The 17456-nt window shown below is 48.4% G+C and overlaps 2 protein-coding genes across 4 annotated transcripts in view; one reads left to right on the forward strand and one right to left on the reverse strand.

Moving 5' to 3' along the window:
• The window catches only part of LUZP1 (leucine zipper protein 1), an 80927-nt gene extending 74910 nt beyond the window's left edge, over positions 1–6017 (forward strand). For both annotated transcript variants that reach the window (XM_027841397.1, XM_027841398.1), the window contains 2 exons: positions 1524–1686; positions 2315–6017. In XM_027841397.1, coding sequence (XP_027697198.1) covers positions 1524–1676 — 153 coding nt within the window. In that variant the 3' untranslated portion in view covers positions 1677–1686; positions 2315–6017. The remainder of the gene's footprint in view (positions 1–1523; positions 1687–2314) is intronic.
• A 1519-nt stretch (positions 6018–7536) lies between these two features.
• The window catches only part of KDM1A (lysine demethylase 1A), a 74145-nt gene continuing 64225 nt past the window's right edge, over positions 7537–17456 (reverse strand). For both annotated transcript variants that reach the window (XM_027841423.1, XM_027841421.1), the window contains 5 exons: positions 16905–17092; positions 16127–16241; positions 10303–10430; positions 9271–9417; positions 7537–8083 (listed from right to left, as the gene is read on the reverse strand). In XM_027841423.1, the coding sequence (XP_027697224.1) occupies positions 7898–8083; positions 9271–9417; positions 10303–10430; positions 16127–16241; positions 16905–17092 (764 nt within the window). In that variant the 3' untranslated portion in view covers positions 7537–7897. The remainder of the gene's footprint in view (positions 8084–9270; positions 9418–10302; positions 10431–16126; positions 16242–16904; positions 17093–17456) is intronic.

Below are 17456 nucleotides of genomic sequence, written 5' to 3' on the forward strand. Positions count from 1 at the left end.
GAGTACAGTGGTTTGTTTACTGTAGGGACTTTACAAATATTGATTGAATTTTCATTCAATATGAAATCGCAGTCCCTTCACCGTGTTGATTAACTAGCTTTTGACCCCTGACCCCAGATCCCTAACCCCTTGCCAGGGATAGAGACCAGATCTGTGATTTCACTGGCTTGGATGGGAAATGCTTGGTTAAGGAAGTCCCTCAGTCCACACTTGTACAACTTCTTAGAAAGTTGCCTCAAGTGAAACTTACCCAAGGTCACACAGCTGGCATGTACCAGTGGCTCTATCTGCTATGCCATGTTGCCCCTGTTAGCCAGCCCCTTGCCAACCATCTCAAAAATTCATAACATTGGTCAGGAGGGGGCTTATGCAAGACTATATGGATGGCTCAGGGTTTGGGGCAAGACCACCATTCCAAGGAAGACAAAGCCTCGAAGCCATCTGATGGTGGGTGCATCGTGTTGTGTTCAGAGTTCTACGGTTGAGTGTCTGGTGATGAATGTTAGGCACTGGACTATTACTTTGATGAAGCAGACGTGACACCGTTTCATTCTCTGTTAGAAGGTTTGGCGATCTCTTTGGTGAGGTGTATTACTTAGAATCATTTAGCCTTCATTATCATTGACTTAGGAGGACCTGGAGGAAAGGAGACCAATCAGGATGAAATGAAAAGGGCTAGAGAAGGGAAGGTCAATGGAAAGGGACATGTTAGGTCTGGGAGAAGAGGGAAAAGTGGGCAAAGGAGGGCATTAGCAAAGTGGCACCTTTTTTCCCTGGGGTGGTAACATGCTGGGAGCCTTCTCATTGGGAGGGAGAGGTCTGATGGAAAACTGTTGTTAGACTGAGTCTTAATTATTTACAGGTAGAATAGCACCTCCTCCCTCCTCCCACCCACCCACGAAGGGTGGCTCCCTGAACTTTGATGCCCAAGTGTGGGTGACGCCCCTTTGCATTCTTTGTGCCCATGACAATGTCCTAGGAGTGGCAAGCTTCCTACAGCACAGGAACGCTCCCTTGCCATCTACCTGCCTCACCACATCATCCCTGGTTCAAGCAGATGTCTTCTGGGTTGTGGAATTGCAGCAGGTTATATCCAGATGAGATAGAAGTAGCTCAGGACTGTAGGTTTAGAACTGAAAGAGAACATTTAGTCCAACCCCACCATTTTACAAACAAGGAAATTGGAGCCTAAAGAGTCACGACTCTTCTTAGTTCACAGAGGTGAGAAGCAGGAGACCTGAGACTCAAAACCCAGATCTCGGGCCCAAGGCCTTCAGTTTAATCACAAGACCATCCCAGTCTATTCAAGGACCAATCCAAATTGTGTTGGCCCCCAAGGTTTCTGGGGATTGGTACAAACTGGGGCCAGACTAGATTTCTAGGGAGTCTAAATGGGCTGGCCTGGATCTTGTGTCCCCCAAGACTGCTGCACGTTGGGTTCTCTAGATGAATGGGTTTGTTTTGGGAGGGGCTCCCCTAGTCTCCCTCCCAACGCCTCACTTCCCTGGATCTCGCTGCCATAGGAGGAAGCTGAAGGCAGTAATCCCAACTCCTTTCGATGGCAGCACAATTGTGTGGAAAGGCCAGAGCTGCCTGCAAAGCGGCCTCCGGAGCTCCTTCGGGTTCGAGCTGAAGAACGGGTACGTCGGGCCAAGCACTCCTCCGACGAGAACTGATCTGACTGGGGTGAGACACATTCTTCTGCACCTTCTATGTCAGACCATCTTGCCACCAGAACCCCAGCCCTTGGCCAGACCATGGGGCCCTTTCTTCCTATTCCACACCATCCCCCTCCCCACAGGGTTCAGGTCACCCCTGCTTTTTAGCTGGGGGGCTTCAGAGGGGCCAGGATAGTGAGTTAATGGGGTAGGGGTACAGGTGGGAAATAATTTGAATAAACCCCAGAATAAGAGGCCAAGGGGTGGCCAGAAAAGGACCTTTTTAGCAACTTGCCACGGAATGAGCCTGGGTAGAATTGGAGCAAAGAATCTATGTGGACCTTAAACAAACTTGGAACATTTTCTGGCACTAACGATAGAGCCCTTCGTCACACCTCCCTACCTCACAGGCAATACAGCACTGTTACCTTGTGTGGAACTAGGCCAGGCTGTCTGGATCCAGGGAATCCTTGTAGGTTCTGGGAAGGGGAGGATTCTGAGCCCCTACAGAACAGGAAACCCTCTTTCTCTGTTCTGCCCATAGAATGTTTGCCAATGCCTTTCTTCGTCCCTCAAACATGCGTCCTCTCTTGTAGAAACCTTGCAGGTTTCTCTTCCCTCTTCCACGCTGATTTGCTCTTGATTTTGTCTTACAGGTGGTTCCTGCTCTGCTGGGGTGATTTCCAAGATTTTAATTCTCTACTTCCAGCAGAGGATTCACTCCGCGGTCCGCCCCAAGGGGATGCTCTCTGACCACACACCCTTCAGCCACCAGCTGCAAAGCCATCTCCCATTCTCTCCCTCTGAGCATTCTTGACTTGGAGGTTTTCCAAGTCGATGAACAGCAGTGTGTCTGGTTGGAGGCTGCTCTGGGGGTCACTGAGCCCGTGCCCCAGGGTGGCATCTTGGGTATCCGGAGTCTAGCTCTGTGTCTGGGCTGGCTGTTCCCCGAAGGGCCATCCATCAGTGACACGTCTTAGCCAGACCTCTCCAGACACCACTTAAGAGGACACAGAAGGGCCCACGCCCCTCCACATTCCCTTCACCAAGCACTGGAGGCTTGGCTGGCTCAAGAGTTTGCCTGCAGGATTCCATGGGTGCAAGCCTCACCTTGACTTCTCTTAGCAGGGTGTCATCCCCACCCCACTTGGGGAGGGGGCACGGATCCTGAGACTGTGCTAGGCCTTACCTGGCACACTCCCTTTCCCCACCTCCCCTAGTCAGGATGAACCTCTTTCCCATTTGTCATCCCGTGGAGCAATAGATTCAAGGAGAGGCAGACACTTGTGTGCTGCCCACCCCTGCCCCTGCCTTCTCCCCTGACCCCTTTCCCTTTGAGAACCGCACTTTACTGAGTCAATGCAATCCTTGAAGGTTGGCTGGAAAGGGGATTTCTGTGGACTGTAGTTTCCTGTTGCCTCCATCAGCAAAATGAGAGAGGAAAATCATGGAGTTGGGTATAGAGTAGGGGAAGGGAAAGGATGATTCAGATTCCGAATGCAGCAAATTTTCCCAAATTCCACAAGCAGAATTTTTTTTTTTTTATCAAAAACTTCAGTGATCAGTCAATTACTGGGCCATTGTCCAAGCTTTGTTCAGATGCCAAACTTAGGTGCGGCCAGCCATTGACTTCATTGGGTTTAACTTTAGCTCCCTGCTCAGGAGCTCAAGGATGGCTGGGCTCACCACGTTGGAAAGGCATTGGTTTGGGCTTGCCTGGCTCCTAACCCCCTTCCCCCAGAATGTTGAGCTGGACAGGATCAGCTAACCCAAGCCCCTCACTTTGTAGAGGTGGAAAGTGAGGGCCACAGAGGTTAGTCAATATGACTTAACCAAGGTCACATGGCTAGGTCATTTCTCCTGACTCCCAAGCTGATAATGTTCTCTCTCTACATCCCATCTTATCCTTGCTGGGGTTTGGGGTGGGGATGAGGGAGGGGGGTCCCTTAATCCTTTAATCTTAAGAACTCACCTGGTTTATTTTAAGGTTCTTGTTTAGGAACCAGGGCTGAACAGATCCTTGATTCTCCGGTGTCTGGGAGACACCTCGAGACCCTGGCGGGGCTCGAGGACGCACCGACCTTTTTCTCAGGCTGTGCCTGGGAGTTCCACATCCCGGCTGCTATGCAGGAACCACTCTCATACCTCCATTTTCACATTTTGCCAAATGTGGGCTTGTATTACTTGGGCTGTCCTACCTTTCCCCATAGCTGCCATAGTCCCTGCCTTCTGTGCACAGACTGACTCCCTGCCTCTTCACTGACCCAGCAGGCAGGGCCCCTAAGTTAAGCTTCTGGTTTTAACACCTAGCAAGCTGCTTGTCCCAAAGCACTCTCCACAAAGCCACCCAAGGCTGATCCTCCTCCATTGGCTGGGAGCTCCAGGAGGCCTGCAAGCCCTGGACCCTCTCAGGCGATAGCTGCTTAAAGTGGGGGAAATGGAGGCTCCCTGTTCATGGGGCACTCAGAGGCAGTCTTGGGTCACAGAGAAAGTCTCAAGTCCAGATTCTTAATGGCTTTCCTCCTCACGTCCCCAGATTCCAGAGCTTGAACAGAAAGACTCCTGTGTGTCTGTTGTACATTCAGTTAGGTGCCAACATTGTGACTCTACCAAGCTTAAGTGGCACTGCTCACTGCCGCTGTGGAACAAAGATGCCATGTAGGAGAGGGATAAACCATGGTGCCCTCTTACTGGGACCACCATCTTTGAAACCTGAGTGCAATAGGGTTTGATTGTAACTAATATTTCAGGATAAGTATTTCACCTCCCCTCCCTCCAACTTGCACAGTTCCTAGGACCCCTGATAGATTTATTTTTTAAAGTTCTTGGTGTTGCAGAAAATACTGGGTATAATTGTATAGCCAAGAGTTTGAGGCCTGGCTCTTTTGGGCTTGGCAGTGGTGAGGATCCCATAGGGTTCAGCAAATTCCAAAGTTAAGATGCTATACGCTACATGATGATGTCACTCACTGCACCTTCCTAAGAAGTAGCTGGAGGCGCTGCAAAACATCTCATTCCATCCCATCTTGGATTGAAATGCCTTGCCACTCCTAGGGTACAGAAGCCCATTCACTGGAAGTGTAAAGGGACTCTGGCCTGGCGGAGAAGCGAGCCTTCAAACCAAATCCTCTAGACAAAGATGACTGCTTTTCATAAAAGTTTTCTTTGGATGAGGAGTAGAGTAGAATGGAGTGTGGGTGGGAAGCCTGGTGCATTCTAAAGTCTGCAGATACTTCTGTAGCACACCGGAGGAAGCTGGTGGAGTTGGGGTTAATGAAGCCTGAAATTAGATAGAGAGTCTGAATAGTGAGCCAGCCTTCCTCCCTGTGCCTTTCCTTTGCACCCTGCACCCAATACTCCCTTGGCTGCCGAGATCTGTGAAGCCAGCTACAGTGAGACGAAGACCTTTCCGGAGTGGTGGAGATGAGAGTCATGAAGTGGATTTGGTGGGCTCACGCAGGCCTCAGGGGTCACAGGTGGAAAAGAATAAACTCTTAGGTTAAAAGGACTTTAGGGGTCACTGGATACAGAAGCCCCTACACCTCCAGGAGAGATTGCACACAAACCCCCCTGGTCAGACAGGCTAGGGTTGATACTGTTCTGAGCCCCTGAGTTAAGTAGCTAAGGGATTCAGTAGCCTCTTGCGGTAGTCACCAATAGTCCTGACGGTGGGGAAAGGTGTTGGTGCCTGTCTTGCTGGGCTGACCCTGCCTCCACGGGCTGTCAGGTGAGTGTCCGGTCATCTGTGCCACCATCCCCACTTGGAGGTTTCCAAAGGCTGCTTCTGAACTGGTGCTTCCAGGCCTACGGTGGTCCTCTTGAGTTCCCTCCAGGGGAGCTCCCTGGCTCCAACCGATGGACGGATGGACGGACGGCGTGGCTGTCCATCCTGCAATAGAAGAGGTGCTGCATTCTCCTGCTGCTGCTTAGCAGTTCAGAACATGTATGAATGGAATGTATTTTTAAAAGAATAAAATATATTTTTTTGTATTTTAAAAGTTGGGTGGGGTAGGGAGGTAGTCCTATCAAGTTGTTGAGTTACAGGCAGAAAACTAACCCTCGTTGCTGTGTGTTCCAGTCTCTCTCCAAGTAAACCCATTCCAGCTAATTCGGTCCAGCGCCTGGCTCCAGGAGAGGCCGTGGCTGCTCCTGGTCCTGCCCCGCCACCATTCTTGCTCTAAGCATGTGAGATAAGGAGGAGGCCTGGCCACTGCAGCTCCTGCCTCGGGGGGAGATGGGGCTCGGCTCCTCGCCTGCATGTTTAGTTGAAGCCCGTTTGTCTGCATGTATCCTCTGGCCCTAAAGCTGTCTGTCAGCCCTACAGCACGACATGTAACCAATAAAGCTCTCCAATTTCTACGCGCTGTCTGTGTCCGGTGGTTGGTGCTGGATCGGCCGGGAAGGGCATCGTCGGTTGTCACTGCAGCGCATGCACGGTGGGTGTCTTTCCCTGCGTGCCAGGGTACCAGAAGGTGGGGCCGGTTTTCTGCTGCAGTGGGCCATCTTTATAATTTGGTTAGCAACGGGCCTAGAAACGCCACAGGGGGAAGCTGATCTAGGCCAATGCCACTCATCTGAAAATGAGGCAACATTGGGCGAGTGAGGCCGAGCCGTGTAGAGGCCCCGTGGCTGGTGAGTGGCAGAGCTCAGGATCCCAGCCCAGGCTACTGCATCACTTAAATCCCCTTCTTTTCCATTTTGCCCACACAGCAACTTAGAGTAGTGAAGAGCAGAGGCCAGAGGGATCCCTCCTGTTTGGAAACCAGCCCCATGTGCCACTAGAATGGATCTGTTTTAGACGATCACACAATGTCTGTGCTGAAAAGGACGTGAGGTCTGTTGCTCCAGAGAGGTCCAGCTAAGACTTGCCTCCTTGGCACACTCTGAGAGCTCGGGCTCTCCGCACTGAACTGGTGCCCACTGTCCCAAGTGAGCTCTCGGCCCTCCTTTCTCCTCCAGCACTAATCCTCTATGCTATGATGTGCACATACACCGGGGAGGAGGCTCATTTTTAGTTACTACCGAGCACCATCTGGCCTTGCTGAGTCACACAGAGCCACTGCATCACAATCGCAAATTGCTTTTATCTCTGCCTTTGGTTACTTCAGCCTTCGGTCATGATTAGCTCCAGTTGTCCTAGTCCTGTTCCTACATTAACGCTTCTCTTAACATGCCCCCTTGCCCCTAGATCAGGGGACCCTAGTTTTGTTCTAGTTTTTTTTTTTTTTTTGGCTAGGCAATTGGGTTAAGTGACTTGCCCAGGGTCACACATCTAGTAAGTGTTAAGTGTCCGAGGTCAGATTTGAACTCAGGTCCTCCTGACTTCAGGGCCGGTGCTCTATCCACTGGGCTACCTAGCTGCCCCTGGGACCCTGGATTTTGCAGAACATTTTGTGGCCTACATTCGTAACAGGTGGCGTTAGTGGAAATAAATGATGCATTTATTTTTCCCATCCGTCTTGGACTTCTGGTTTTAGTACACCTCTTGCCTCAAATGTTTCGTGGCTGTTCAGCAAACAGGACCCACTGGAGTGGCAGATGGGATGAGTTTCCAAACTATTCCCTTGTATCAGTTATTTGCATGCTTACCTTTCCCCCAGTCGTAAGCAATGTGAGAAATGGGGCCTTTGTTACATGTAGGAGTTGTACTATTTCCCTTGTGCCTTTCACACAGCAGGCACATAACCATTTGCTGACCTCTTTAGGGAGGCTGTGTATGCCCACAACTGCCCCCAAGAACACTGGGCCAATGAGAAAAGGTTAGGTGCTCGTAGCCTCTAGAAGGGTCCTCAAAGACAGGCATATGGTGCTTGAAGAGAGGAAGGCAAGATACTGCCCCGAAGGCCAGGTATAGACAAGAATGATGGAAAACCAAGAGTATGGTTTTTCATAGGAACTTTTATTCTAAAAAATAATAATAAACAAAAAAATACCCAAGCCAAACCAAAGAGCCAGTCACTCCTTCGGCTGTATTCCCACAGCTGTTGCTTCTTTGAGAGTCCTAAACCTTAGTGAAAACATGGAACAAACAAATCTATCATGTGCTCCTTACATCCAATCAAACAGTCACTCTGGAAGGTTTTCTCTGGGCATCAGGTCAGCCCATGGCTCTGCTCATCCTCCCAGGGACAAAAACACCAGGAGGAATTTCCTGATGAAATCTACTATTGCTAGAGGAGTTTGCTTTACTGAAGCAAGAGCGCATCACGCCTAATGAGACAAGTGTCTTCAGCCCAGCCTCACATGCTAGGGGGCTGTGGGGCGGGAACCCCGGGGGTTGCCTGGCGAGGGAGAGTGTACATAGCACCTAGAAATTGATCTGCAATCCGCCCGGCTTCCCTCAGCCCACTCAGCAGAGCCCCATGGACGGTTGCTGGGTAGTTTCGGATAGTGTGTTCACCTGCGAAGAACAGTCGAGGGATAGGCTGGGAAAGAGGAGAGAGAAAAGCAGTCAGCTGGCTCCCAGTCACTCCCGGCTCACTCTCGTTGGTACCAGGCCCCCAGTGATGTCCTAGACCTCTTCAGACTGCGGTGCCCCTGAGGCAACCCTCCCATCCCATCTGGTCCAGTCCAGTCCAGCTCCCTTGGCTTGTTTTAGGGGCGTAAGGCAACAGAGGGGAGGGACCTCATTCAATGCATACCTCAGCAGCGACCATTCTCTAACACTCCCCAAAACCTAAGTCTGAAGACCTGAAGGGATGAGAAGTCAGTTCGCCACATCCTGTTAGAGCCCCCTCCATTCTAGGGGGTTCTAAGGTTAATCTGTCTCTGCCCACTGGTCCTACTTTTGCAGTTTGTGGCTGGAAAACAAGGAGTCTTGTGCGTGAAAGCTCTTCAAATACTTGAGAGCTGTTATCATGTAACCCCCTCCCAAATCTTTTTCCAGTCTAAATATCCCCAACTGGTCCTAGTCAACGAGGCAGAGGATGATGCAAGCGTCCTGCCCAGACACCACTCTGATAATACCTGCCCACGTTTGTAAAGAGCACTCCTCACCACCAGCAGGGAAATGATTGTTAGAGATGAGGAAGCCCAGGTGCAGACATGCTACCCAGGGTCAAACTTTTGCTGTAAATGAACCAACCACTCAGCTTCTCTCTCCCGTAGGGCCTCATTCCATGCCGCCTTGTTGCACCCTGGGATACCTGGCTGACTCCACATGGCAGACACCTAGCTCCTTGGGTGGAGAGGGCTAATTCTAAGTTAAACAAAAACCATGAATTTCTGTGTTGATGATTTAAAACAAGTTTTCATGTGCTTAGCACACTTCATTATCTTCTACGTGACCAATGGAGACAATCCCTTGGACCACAGTCTGATCTGGAAACATGCTACTTCCCCTCCATTCACTCACAGGCTACTCGAACACTGGGACCAGCTGGAAGGGACCCCTGGGATCACCTATCTCCCCCTTCCACTCTTACAAATGAGAAAACCAAGGCCTGCAGAGGTTTAGAGACCTACCCAGTGTCACACAGCTGAGATTAAAGCCAACCCTCCCCTCAGCTCCTTCAGATCCCAGAGACCACGGCGCTAAGTGACCAGAAGCACCTTCTAGTGGGGGAGGTTGGGGTCCAGGCCCCTGACAGAGGGGCTCTGTGTGGCCTCTCACCTGCGGGGCCCCTGGAATAGCAGGGCCGGGAGTAATCGGCTGAGCCATCAGATCATAGTCATTGCCAGATGAACCAGCTGCTACGTAGGAGTAGGATCCCCGGGCCCAAGGGTCAGCACGCCACCGTGACACCACTGTCTCTTTAGGCTAGGGAGAGAAAAAAAGACACGGGGTCTGGTTTTCAATTAAAAGCACAAATAGGTCACCTCTCAGAATCCGGTATGGGGCTGAGGTGAAGAACCACTAGATTCAGAGCAATCCTAGGGGTGGGTGGACAGAGCACATCAGAGCCTATTTGAGCACTGGGAGTAATGAATACCATTTTGGCAAAGTGATGCAGGACGTCTCCAGGTCGCTGAGAACCTCTTCCTGTGACTTTTCTATGAATCCTCAAATCCTAACAGGAACTAAAAACCATTTACCAGCACTGATTTGGCCTTACTGTGTGAAGCTGAGGGGCAGGGCACTGTGTCGGACAGAAACTGGCCTCGGAAGAACTGTGTTTGCGTCCTACCTGTCATGTATGGCTGTGTGACTCCCAGCAAGTCACTTAATCTCTCAGGGCACGGGGCAACTTTCTGGGACTGTAAGTTGCAAAGAAGGTGTCGACAGACTATGATAGGGGCTTCCTCACTGGAAGTCGCCTATTCTAATTCAATCAGATCCAGTCCCATGTGAAGCTCACCCATACCAATACAGCCTTCAAAAATACTTATGGTTTGGAAATGGATATACACAATCCTTGATGTCCTTTGGAGGCACACTCTGTTTTCTAACCTCCATGCATTAAAAGGGCGATGGTGGGGGGGACACATGCTACGTTTCCAGTGGAAGGATGTGGTTTGTCTATGGCGGTGCTGGAAAATTTCATGAGTGCTGCCCATGTCTGACACTCAACATGTGCTTCAGAAGAGATGACTGACCCAAACACTTGCTTCTGTCTTACACATCACAATTCTTTTTGGTGCCTTCTTCCCTAATCCAACATGAGAACTCCTGTGCTGTCGTAGGAAGACAGAGCAGACTCCCTACCTGAGGCACAGCACTACTTCCAAAGATGCCTTTGAGGATGGCCAGGCAGCGGCCAACTATCACGTCATCGCTGATGTTTTCCATGATCCCAGCTGCTTCTCCTGCCACAAGGGCCAAAAGAATCGGCGCTATGAAGGAAAGGGAAGACGATTCAGGTAAGTGCCCGAAACCCCCCCAGGACTTAATTTCCCACATTGTTCAGCAGCAGCCCTGTGATGCCCGGTCTTCTAAAACTTAAGGACAGACGTCCCAGGGCGTGCCTCACAGAGCTCCGGCCATGTCCGTTCACTCCTCAGTGAGAGAAGGGGGCTGGATTAGAGGACGACGACGCTGGAATTAGCTCGAGCAGAACCACCAAGGCAGTGCCCCGACTGGAGGCGAGACTGTACAATGATGGAAAGAACTGGGGATGTTCGGCTGAGAAAAGAGAATTTCTTTTTATTATTTTTTTTTGGGGGGGGGGGAAGTAACAAAGACAAAATAGCTGACTTTAAATATCTGAAGGTATGTCATGAAGAAAAGGGATGACTGATGCTGGAGGACAGAAATAGGAGCAATAGGTGTGCAGATGCTGTAGAGAAGCAGAATCAGGTTCAATATAAGGAAAAGCAGGCACACTGCCTGCAAGTGCAAGGGGCTGCCCCAAGGTCTCTAAGAGCGGGCCTCAGAGGGGATTCCTATTCATGGTGGGCCAGAGGGTCCCTCTGGCTCCAGCAGTGACCTCCTGTCTGTGGCTGTGCTGACGCTGGGAAGGACTGTGCTACACGTACTTCAGAAACAAGCCAAAGCTGCCATCCCAGGGGAAAGTGCTGCAGAAGGGGGCTCATCCTGAAGAGTGAATCATCAGCGTGCCACCACTTATGCCCTTCTATAGTAAAGCAGTCTCAGAGATGACATTTCTGAGTTATTTGCCTGGTATGTTTAGAGCTTTCCTACCTTGTGCAATAAAACTTAAACTACTGTAACACCACAGCTTCCCTAAAGACGCTCTCCACATCCTGGTCCTTTCTAGTCTCATGACACAGCAAACCCTGCTGGTCTTTCCTTCCTCCCTACAAGCCTGCAAGTCCCGTGGGTAGAACCTGTCCTAAGGAAGGTCTCAAATGAAAATACACACCCGACCAAGAGTCCCGTATTCAGGAAGCACTTTGGCGGGGCTGCACCCCAAGGACGTACCTCAGGCGTCCACACAGGATGTAGTAAGGGGATCCCAGAAAGAGTGTGGGTATAAAAGTCAGGAGATGGGTTCTTTCACTAATGGACTGTATGGCCTTAGCTAAGTCACTTATCTATTTTGTGACTTAGTCCCACCATCTGTCAAATGGGACATGTGGGGATGTACATAATGATTAAGAAAATACAACAGCTCTTATTTATATCCTGTTTCATAGTTTAACAACAGCTTTCCTAACAATAGCACATATAAATATATGTATATATGTATGTATGTTTATATGTGCACGTATATATATGGGGAGGGAAGGAGACAGAGAGAGAGACAGTCAGAGACAGACAGGAGAAAGGGAGGGAGGAAAGTACAGTCGCCTTACCCTCATTTTAAAGATGAGGACATTGAAGTGAAGTAATTTGTTCACAGTCTCACTGCCAACAAACGGACAGGATCTGAGTCTGTCTCACTCCAAGCCTGCAGAGTTACCACTTTTCCTACAGTTGTTGATTTAATCTATGTGAAACACCCGAGTACATTTCATGGGGTGGGCTTCAGGCCTTGCCTCTGATGGGTCCTTGACTCCCTCTGACCTTACCGCTTGTTACCTAAGCTAATCAACCTCCCTTCCAGCTTTTGGCACTGGCTCAAGCTTTTCTTAAAGGGACAGTCACAAATGACTGCATTCTCTGTATACGTTATGAAGAAAAGCAGTCATGGATTTGTTGGTAAATAAATACTTATTAAAGAGCACATCATGTGGCAGGCGCTGGGCTAGGTCCTGGGGATACCAAAAGAGCCAAAAGACAGTCCCTACCCTCAAGGAGCTGACAATCTAATGGGGCAGACCACTTGTAAAGAAGTCTATACAAAGTAAGCAATATATGGGATAAATAGGAGATACTTAGTAGAGGGAAGGAGTTAGAAGTAAAGAGTTGGGAATGTGAGGTTTTGGTTGGGACTTAAAGGGAGCTGGGGCAGCCAGGAGGTGGAGCAGAGGAGGGAGAGCACTCCAGGGAAAGACCCAGGGCTGAGAGATGGAGGGTCCTGGATCCTCTGGATCTCGAGAGTTCCATACACACCAGGAGGTCTAAGAAGGCTGGAATGGCAGGAGGGGCCAGCTTGGGAAGGTCTCTGAGGGTCACACAGGGGCCACACATAATCAGTGGGCTTTAGTGAATAGGAGAGTGACATGGTCAGGCCTGCACTTTGGTGGCTGAATGGAGGAAGGACTCCAGGCAGGCAGGCCCACTGGCAGCTTTTGCAATAGTCCAGATGTGAGGGGATAGGGGGCAGTGTCAGAGGAAGAGAAGGGGGAGTATTTCAGAGACGTTGCAAAGGTGAAAGGGACAGGCCTTAGCAACAGCTTGGATATGGGGGATACTGAGGAATCCAGGCTGACACCTAGGTCATGAGCCTGAGGGCTGGGAAGATGATGTTGTTTCCTACAGTAATAGGGAAGGTAGGAGAGGAAAGATTCTGAGTATTGTTGTAGACATGTTGAGTTTAAGATGTGTACTGAACATCCATTCTGAGTTGTGTGAAAGGCAATTGGGCATGCGAGATTGGAGGTCAGCAGAAAGTTTACAGCAGGATAGGTCAACTTGAGAATCCTCAGCATAGAGATGGTCATTAAATCCATGGGAGCTGATGAGATCACCCAGTGAAGTAGTATAAAGGGAGAAGAGAAGAGGGTCCAGGACAGAACCCTGAGGGATATCTACAGTTAGAGGGCATGATCTAGATAAGGATCCAGAAAAGGTGACAGAGTAAGGGCGGTCAGATAGGAAGGAGAAGCCCCAGGAGAGAGGAGTGTCCTGAAAACCTAGAGAAAAGAGCATATCAAGGAGGAGAGAGTGATCAACAGTATGAGAGGCTGCAGAGAGGTTGACGAGAATGAGGACTGAGAAAAGGCCACTAGATCTGGCAGCTAAGATCTCTGGTAACTTTGGAGAACAGTTTCCGTGGAATGCCTAATGGTTAGGGGTTAAGTAGAGAGTGAAAGGAGACAAAGAGGAGGCACTTATTGTAGATTTACTTTTTGAGTTTAGCTACAAAAGGCAGAAGGGATACAGGACCACTGGTGGGGATGGAAGGGTCAAATAAGGATGGGGGAGATCGGAAATTTGGAAGAGACCTTTAGAATTAATCGAGTCCAAGCTTTTCATTTTAGAGATGAAGAAATGTAGGTTCAAAGAGATTAAATGACTGACCCAAGACCATACACTAAGGGGCAGAGCTGGGACTTGAACCCAGGTCCTCTGACTCCAAATGCACACTCTTTCCACCACACCTCTGCTCCGAAAGAGAAGGGTAATTACACGTCAAACATTAAATTTAAATGTCAGCAATGGATAACAAGTCCAGAAATGCTCTGTACTACCGATTTTCGACAAAGATGTGAGCCAGTAAAGCCGGGCCTGGGTGGGAGTGTCTGACTTCATTTCAAAACCAAGTGGTGAGACCGCTAGATTGGGAGGGGCAAAAAGCTGGGTGTAAAGCCCACCCAACTCTGCCACAGCAGGCCCCGACTTCTCTGAGTCCCAGCTTTCTAATTCTAAGCATAATAACACTTACACAACCTGCCTCCAAGGACTCTAAACTTCAAAGCACAAGGTAAATGTGAAGTATTATATTGTTGAGGAGAGCCTGCTGGTTTTCTACACTTTATCAGGCAACCTGAATCATTGGTCATTTACTTAGGAAAAAAAATAGCCAGTGTGCTTCCCATGAAGCCAAGTCGTTTAAACTGCAGGCTAATGAAGTGTGACTAAGCATTGCCCTCTCCTCAGTGGAGCACAGAACCATTCATAATGAACAGAGTTAAAACTGAACTGCAAACAACAGTGCTCCTGCCAGGCTGGTTATTTTCTGGGATGGCCTAATCCAGGGGTGGGGAACCTGCAGCTACATGTGGCCCTCTAGATCCTCAAGTGCTGCCCTTTGACGAAATCCAAACTTCACAGAACAAACCCCCTTCATAAAAGGATTTATTCTGTAAATCTTGGACTCAGTCAAAAGGCCGCACCTGAGGACCTAGAAGGCCACATGTGGCCTTGAGGCTACAGGTTCCCCACCCCTGGTCTAAATATTCTCCTCTAGAAGGTTATATATAGGGCCCCAGAGAGTAGAACTAGAGGGAGGTAACCAGGAAGAGTAGCAGAAAGGCAGATTCTGGCTCTCTGTAAGGAAAACAACCCTGTAACAATCCGAGCTGTCTAAAAGTACAACGCACTACCTCCTCTAAAGGCAGTGGGTTCCCTTCCATGGAGGTCTGTCTTTCTTTCTTTCTCTTTTTTTAGTAGATAGTATTTTTTCCCCAATTACACGTGAAGATAGTTTTCAACATTCATCTTTTTTTAAAAGATTTTGAGTTTCAAATTTTTTCTCCCTCCCTTCCTCTCCTCCCCCCTCCCCAAGATGGCAAGCAATCTGATATAGCTTATACATGTGCAATCAAGTAAACATATTTCCACATGAATCAGGTTGTGAAAGAAGAAACAGAACAAAAGGGAAAAAAACCACAGAAAAAAGTGAAAATAGTATGCTTCAATCTGCATTCAGATTCCATAGCTCTTCCTCTGGATGTGGATAGCATTTTCCATCATGAGTCTTTTGGAATTGGGCAGAGACATTTTAAAAGGGACAACAGAATCAAAGACTTCTATATCCTCCTCATACGATCTCCAGAGAATCATACAGTATCTTCTTTTGACAAATTTAATTTTTAGGATTTTTCCTTTTGTATCTGAACAGTAATCTACCCTTCCTGTAACTTGCCACCCCCCAGACATACCCTCATGTATTCCCACTCGATGTGCTTATATACAAAGTGTTGCTCTCTGTGACCAGAATGTACACGACTCAACCTCCTATTCCTACCTGTTGAATTCAAGCCTACCTTTGGTAGATAATCTCAAAGAATCTTAGTTGGATGGGATTTCAGAGACCATTTAATCTAAACCATAACTGAGAAGAATCCCCCCATGCCACATCATTGACAAGTGGACATCTTCTAGCTATTCTAAAATACACTTAATGAAGGGAACCTTACAAAGTCCAGAGTTAGCTCATTCTCCTTTTTTATAGCTTTGACTGGTAGGAAGTTTTCCTTATTCCAAACCTAAACTGGACTCCTTGAAACTTTGCCTATCCACTGCCCCATGGAGGTCTTTCAACAGAGGCTGGACAATTGCTTTTTACAGATGTCCTAAGAGAGGATTTCTGTTCAGAGGGGATTTGGACTAGAGGATCGCTGAAGTCTCCAAGAAAAGCTTCCCTCAGACCCAGATGAACTTCCCCAAGTTCCAAATGAGAGGAGAGACCCCAAGAGATTTCACTGCGTGACGACTTCACACGAGCTGCTGCATGCACAGAGCATCCGAGCCCTCGCCTTCTCCTTCCCCACACTCCTCCTTGGTGCAGCTCAAAGAAAGCTGTCGACATAAAAATCTGCACCGATCTTGGAGCAAGGAGGTTAGCTAGATGAGCGCCTTTCAAAAGAGGGGAGGCCAAGCTTAATGCAGTCAGAACAAAACAGCCCAGGTCAAAGGGCATGCTAAAACAATGCATCAAGGAATCTAGAGTAGGTATGATTATTGGCGTCAGTCTTGTAGGAAAAGATCATTTTAAAGAATAAAACACAAATGAAATTACCTTTATAGAGGTTCCAGAAAAGGAAAAGTTCTCCCCTGCTGGCAGTAGTGCTGCCAACGTGACCGAACAAATTGACACTTGGGTCCCAGAACACGCGGTCGAAGCACAAAACCACCTAAGGAGACAAGAAGAGAACACAAGAGCCAGTCACAGATGTGCCTCGAAGGCCTGAAGAGTAGCAGGGCCTGACAGGCAAAGAGTCAAGAGCCTAGTAGAGACCGTCCTCCTTCCTAACATGTTTGAAGAAAGCACACGACTGGGCACTCAAGGCAAGGCCGGTCCCCAAAAGGCTGCAGCTGATGCCCTCGCTCCTGCACCGATGTCATGCATCCTGGCAATGCAGAGATCTGGGCATGGTACAAAGTGCCTTGAATTTGGAATCATGAGCCTTAGGTTCAAATCCTGGCTCCAAGAGTCACTATCTGTGTGGCCGGCCACCACCTTCCTAGGCTTTCCCTATCTGTGAAATGGGGATACTACCACACGCTTTACTTCTTTATAGGGTTACTATGAGAAAAGCTTCTGGAAAACTTCAAAATAATTTAAACAGTTATTATAGTCTAACACTGCATATTTGATTATGTCTTATTCTTCCATACTGAACTCTAGGAGAACAGGGATCAAGTATTAATTACTTTTAGAATATACAGAATATAAAGACTTCAATTATCTCCTCCAGCTCTAAACACAGTGCCCTGCACTCAGCAGCTGAGTTGCAAATGAATGGGAAACTAGGGGGAAAAAATGGGGTCTAGCACCATGCACGTGAAATCATTACCTTGTTAAGGTTACCAAATCCCATTCTTTGTACCGCAGATGTTTTCCACTCAGGAAGAGGTGGCACAAATTGAACAGCTGGGGGCTGTTGTTTTAATACACCCAAGGGAAGAGTACAGAGAACAGCATCACATTTATAAATAAAGGTCTGGCTGGTAGAGCGAGTATTCACAGCAATCACTTCACACCCTGCAAAGGTTTAGGGGAAAAAAAAGCATACAAAAGATGGAGGTGTTCAACGTGGAGTGCAAATTAAGCAGAAGGAGAAGCCTGAACTGAGGAAATAATTTAAAATAACATCCCTGTTTAACCTAAAGCACCAAATGCTCTTGACACTGATTGACTCCTTCTGCTCTGGATATGGACAATAAAGGGCTACAAATTAAGTCCAAGAAAAGGGTCTGAGATCAGTCATCTGCAAACTTTTGAGATGATGGTTGAAGGAGTTTGTGCTAAAAATTCTTTAATTTAATTGAAAATTTAATTAAAAATTTATTTAATTTAATAGGCAGTTAGCTGGCTATTGTGGATCAAGCTCATGGTCTGGAGTCAG

Source organism: Vombatus ursinus, unplaced genomic scaffold (genome assembly GCF_900497805.2).
Source record: "Vombatus ursinus unplaced genomic scaffold, bare-nosed wombat genome assembly UNPS02014859.1, whole genome shotgun sequence".
NCBI lineage: Eukaryota > Metazoa > Chordata > Mammalia > Diprotodontia > Vombatidae > Vombatus > Vombatus ursinus.